The following is a 6,000-nucleotide window of genomic DNA, read 5'->3' on the forward strand; positions in this document are numbered from 1 at the left end:
GTTTTGTGTTTTAAGTTAGAGTTGTTTTACTCTTAAGGTCTTCAGCCTAGTTCAAAGTACTGTTTCAAGTAAGCCCTTTAGCATTTAAAAATAGTGAATTTTTAAGCCTTCGGCCTTCAGCCGATTTGAATTTAACTTGTTTACTTCAACCTATTGAATTTCTCAGTCTTCGGCCTTCAGCCGGTCTGAGTTTCAGTTGTTTGTTCTTAAGGTCTCCAGCCTAAGTTAAAGAACTGTTCTACCTAAAGACTTGGGTATTTTAATAAAAAAAATAATGTTTTGGAGTTTCAAGTGTTCGGCCTTCAGCCGATTTGAATTTAACTTGTTTACTTCAGCCTAACTAAAGAACTGTTTTAAGATAAGGCTAGCCTTTTAAATTTCTGATTATGCTTGCGTTTTAAGTTATTGGCCTTCAGCCGTTTCTAAATGAAAATGGCTTTCATCTGTATGTTTAAAAAAAATTTTTTTGGCTCTTGTAATGTTTCATCAAATAATAAAGTTGTCTCTTCGAGTGTAACTGACAGCCCCTTATTTTGGCCCCTTTCCACAATTTCTTTTATCTGCCCCGTCCTGCGGGTTAAGTAGGGCATTTCACCCACGTTAACCGCATATCCTGAAAACAAGACGTAGCTTGACAACCCAAGCACATATTAAACCCGGTTGCGTTAACAAGGGAGCGATAATCGACTGCGAAATTGGGAAACCAGCAACTAGGAGTGGATTTCCAGAATCGATTTTGAAATGTTAACATGAGCACCCGGAAGCGATATTGGGAAATCGGTTTACGTAAATCCGGTTTTGGGAGCCCCATGGAAATAGCGTGAGTGATTCTTTCCAGACAGTAAATGATATTTGTACCAAGCGTGGTTGAAATCGTTCCAGTTGCTTAGGAGGAGATGCGGAACATACATACACTTTTACAATTTGTATGGGTCTTGTATGTTATTCGAGATTCTCATGTTGCTATGACGTTTGTGTTACAGACCCATGTGTGACACAGGCTTGAGTTTAATCCGTTGTAATTGACTGACTTACTCACAATACATCCATGACTTAATAAATTATGCGAGTAGCACAATTAAATCTGGGTTCAGCTATATTTTGTACTATTCTCTCTCCTTCTTGCTTGCTGTGGGTGGCAAATGATTATGGAACTATAATCTTTCGAAGATAGTTCTGCAATTAAACGTATATTATTTCCGACTGAAGCGCATTTATAGTTCAGTTAATATGATCCTCTGTCGCGTATGTTCTACATATCAGATTTTGTGTAAGTTTCCCTCCCGTGATTGAGCTAGATAAATTTGTGTATAAAAGCTACCATCCCGACTGACTGACTTCACTCCCCGGCTCACCATCGCGCAGCCCAAGGCACTCACGACAGAAACTTGAAGTTAGCAGAGGGTGTTGACCTTATACCGTATGCGTCGTTTACGAGGGGATTTTTTGAAATTCCATCGCTAAGGGAGCGAAATAGGGCTTGAAAGGTGTTTTGCAAATTGTCGCCATGAACGCAATTTTAAGGCTGTACCTACGGAAATTCGTATATGGTTTCTCGATCATAAGTAAAGAAATAAGTGTTTCAACATTTTTAGAAATTAGAATTTAACTCCTATGGGAATGATATAGTGGGTGAAAGCTGTTTTTGAAAATATATGATTATTGAAGGACTACTAAAGTATTTTTAAAGCTACATATCTGAAAACTGGTATCTGACTTCTGGGTTCCAAATTTAAAAAATCGTATTTCAGTGTTTTTAAAAAGTCAGCACCCAGGGAACTTAAATAAGGAATGAAATGTTTTATGGAAATATTTAATTGTGATAACATTTTTAAATTTTTGTATTTAGCTTCTCGATTAGAAATGAAAGAATTCGTGTTTCGCTGTTTTTGGAAATTCAGTCATTAAGGGGGTGAGATAGGGCCATTATCATCCAGCCCAAACTGCAAAGAATAGAAAGTTGAAATTTGGAGATAGTGTTGATTTATACTGTAGATATCGTTTCAGAAAAGACTGCTCGAAATTTGACTGCTTAAGGAGGAGAAATAGGAGATGTCATTACGAGAGCATTTTCAAAGCTAAATCTATGAAAATTTGTATTTCGCATCTCAGCAAGATGAAAGAAAATATATGTTTCAGTGTTCTGGAAATTCAACCCCAAAGAGGATGAAATAAGGGATGAAAAATTTTTAAGAACATATTTCGCTATATGAAAACTCGTATTTGATTTCTCAGTTAGATGTAAATAAATATCTGTTAGGGGATGAAAGTTTCTTTGGAAATGTCACTACGAGGACGCAAAAAGCACCTTTAGGAGAAGTATTGGACCCCAGCTCCCAGAATCGCTTGTTGGTCAGAACCACATTCGCAAAAGGACTTAGTTAGCGTGAAAAGTTCAGTTGCTACAATTTGTGAGCAACACAATTAAAGATAAAAAAAAGAAAGAAAAAGACCATCTTGGGACTAAACTAGTGTGCAAATAAATGCAGTTCAACTTAGAGATTCGATGGACCTGTTATGCGGCATGTTATGTGGTATCATCACGAGCTGTGTGGTTCAAATGGCTCTGAGCACTATGGGACTTAACTGCTACGGTCATCAGTCCCCTAGAACTTAGAACTACTTAAACCTAACTAACCTAAGGACAGCACACAACACCCAGCCATCACGAGGCAGAGAAAATCCCTGACCCCGCCGGGAATCGAACCCGGGAACCCGGGCGTGGGAAGCGAGAACGTTACCGCACGACCACGAGATGCGGGCTACGAGCTGTGTGAAAAAGGCTTATTAGTGACGATGAATTTTACACTACTGGCCATTAAAATTGCTACACCACGAAGATGGCGTGCTACAGACGCGATGACTCGAAGAAGATCCAGTGATATGCAAATGATAAGCTTTTCATAGCATTCACACAAGGTTGGCACCGGTGACATGAGGAAAGTTTCCAAACGATTCCTCAAACACAAACAGCAGTTGACCGGCGTTGCCTGGTGATACGTTGTTGTGATGCCTCGTGTAAGGAGAAGAAATGCGTACCATCACGTTTCCGACTTTGATAAAGGTCGCATTGTAGCCTATCGCGATTGCGGTTTGTCGTATCGCGGCATTGCTGTTCGCGTCGGTCGAGATCCAATGACTGTTAGCAGAATATGGAATCGGTGGGTTCAGGAGGGTAATACGGAACGCCGTGCTGGATCTCAACGGCCTCGTATCACTAGCAGTCGAGATGACAGGCATCATATCCGCACGGCTGTAACGGATCATGCAGCCACGTCTCGATCCCTGAGTCAACAGATGGGGACGTTTGCAAGACAACAACCATCTGCACGAACAGTTCGACGACGTTTGCAGCAGCATGGACTATCAGCTCGGAGACCGTGGCTGCGGTTACCCTTGACGCTGCATCACAGACAGGAGCGCCTGTGATGGTGTACTGAACGACGAACCTGGCAATACGAATGGGAAAACGTCATTTTTTCGGATGAATCCAGGTTCTGTTTAGAACATCATGATGGTCGCATTCGTGTTTGGCGACATCGTGGTGAACGCACATTGGAAGCGTGTATTCGTCATCGCCATACTGGTGTATCACCCGGCGTGATAGTATAGGGTGCCTTTGGTTACACGTCTCGGTCACCTCTTGTTCGCATTGACGGCACTTTGAACAGCGGACGTTACATTTCAGATGTGTTACGACCCGTGGCTCTACCCTTCATTCGATCCCTGCGAAACTCAACATTTCAGCAGGGTGATGCACGACCGCATGTTGGAGGTCCTGTACGGGTCTTTCTGGATACAGAAAATGTTCGACCGCTGCCATGGCCAGCACATTCTCCAGATCTCTCAGCAACTGAAAACGTCTGGTCAATGGTGGCCGAGCAACTAGCTCGTCACAATACGCCAGTCACTACTCTGGACGAACTGTGGTATCGTGTTGAAGCTGCACGGGCAGCTGTACCTGTACACGCCATCCGAGCTCTGTTTGACTCAATGCCCAGGCGTATCAAGGCCGTTATTACGGCCAGAGGTGGTTGTTCTGAGTACTGATTTCTCAGGCTCTACGGACCGAAATTGCGTGAAAATGTAATCACATGTCGGTTCTAGTATAATATATTTGTCCAATGAATACCCGTTTATCATCTGCATTTCTTGTTGGTGTAGCAATGGCCAGTAGTGTACAAGACAGAGACTTCTGTGCAGGCTCGTAAATATACACACGACTAGAACTGGGCAAGAGAGACTGGCGGCTCACCTGGGTTCATCCGGCGTGTCGGCCAGCCGCCGGATCACCTCGATGAGGGCGTCGGGCTGCGTGCGCATGGCGTCGGCCCAGCCGCGCGTGCCCACGACGCGCGAGACGTGCGCCCTGAGGAAGGCGACGGCGGCGCGCGCCAGCCCGGCGTAGCGCCGCGTCACGGCCAGCACGGCCGCCGCCGCCGCCGTCTCGACGCGCAGCTGCGCCGCCGCCAGCCGCTCGCAGTCGGCCGCCAGCTGCGTCACGCCGTACCTGTCGGCGGCCTCCAGCAGCTGCAGGGCGGCGCCGGGCTGGCGCGGCGCGCGCAGCGTGTACAGGCCGGCGAGCAGCTGGCGCAGCAGCGGGCCCGCCACGCCGCGCACCTCCACCTGGCCGGCGGCGGCGCCGGCGCGGCTCAGCAGGGCGGCGAACACGGGGCTCCTGGCGGCGAGCACGGCGCGGTGCGCCGCCAGCCGCGTGCCGCCCGCCACCAGCGTCACGACGGCGGCGTCGCCCGCGTCCAGCAGCGCCGACAGCTCCGCCGCCTCCTCCACTCCGCCAGCGGTCGCCATGCCGCACGGTTCGCTCAGCAGCCCTCTACCCTTACAGACCGATCTCTGTATCTGTACAAGGCGCGGGCAGACCTGAAATAAACAACAACTGGTACATGACGTCTATCGTATGAAACAATGTAATGTGAATGCTACATAAAAATGATGCCAGAGTAGCTGCAAATTTCTGTATGCGGGGTGTTCGGAAGCTTCCGTTACAAACTTCAAGGAGGTGTAGAGGGGAGAGAGTACACAATATTTTTAATAGTGTTGTCGATGGGTGCCAGGAGGTGCCGTATTAAAACTCGTCCGAGCTTTTCAAATGAGCTACTCGCTTCCACTGCAGAGCTTCGTTCACCTCAGTCCGCATCACAGGCCCCGCATTGCTGAGGCCACCGCCCCAGCGACCCGTGCAATGCAGCGCTGTGTCTTGCCGGCCTTGTTCGCCCGCTGTACAGTTGCGATTACGTCAGGATGGCTGCGCCAGCAGCCGACTCAGCAGCCTCCGTCCCCGTCGACCTCTCGCTGTTCCGCCTGGAGCCGTAGGCCGGTCCTGCTGCTGCTTCTTCCTCGCCTGCTGTAGCTGGGCGCGCAGTGGCAACAACCGCCCCCGAACCTGCGGCCCTCGGCTTGTAAGTCTCCGGCGTGTGTCGGGAGACGAGACGACTGCCCTCGGTAGTGAGCCGAAGACTGGCTGCGGACACCGCGTCGGCCTCAGACTGTCGAACCGACGACCCGCCGTGCACTGGGACGCTGTCGCCTCATCTGTTGCCGTGTCTCACCGGTAATGTGACAATCCCCGCCGTCCAGGAGAGCTGCCACACTTGAATGAATCTGGTTAGAAAACAACACCTATTTATATTGCGCACCTCTGTTCCGCTAACGCATCGCTCCCAATCACGTATGCCCCACACCCCGGTTGCGCCAGTGGGCCCCTTCTGCCTGTAGCTTGCGACATGCGAACCACTGCGTTTACGCTTTTCAGCCGTTCGATGGCCCCTGTGGCCTCCATTCCGCGTCGCAACAGCTGGTCAGCGTAACTTACTCCAATCCGGCCCACACCTGGCTGTAACTTGTGCTCAAAATATCACACAAAACTAACTTTCCCTATCCTAAACGGTGGTGCCGCTACGATAGGAACCCACGTCGAGATATGCGACAGAACGTCAAAGCTGTAGGCGCTGGCGCTTGTAAATCCCTGTGCGTACAGGG

At 48.6% G+C, this 6,000-nt stretch overlaps 1 protein-coding gene across 1 annotated transcript in view; it reads right to left on the minus strand.

Annotated features, from left to right (window-relative positions):
- The window catches only part of LOC124545531 (cortactin-binding protein 2-like), a 113,264-nt gene extending 108,455 nt beyond the window's left edge, over positions 1-4,809 (minus strand). Inside the window, exon 1 of the mRNA XM_047124478.1 lies at positions 4,256-4,809. Coding sequence (XP_046980434.1) covers positions 4,256-4,809 — 554 coding nt within the window. The remainder of the gene's footprint in view (positions 1-4,255) is intronic.
- Between the last annotated feature and the right edge of the window lie 1,191 nt (positions 4,810-6,000).

This window comes from Schistocerca americana, chromosome 8 (assembly GCF_021461395.2).
Source record: "Schistocerca americana isolate TAMUIC-IGC-003095 chromosome 8, iqSchAmer2.1, whole genome shotgun sequence".
Classification (NCBI taxonomy): Eukaryota; Metazoa; Arthropoda; class Insecta; order Orthoptera; family Acrididae; genus Schistocerca; species Schistocerca americana.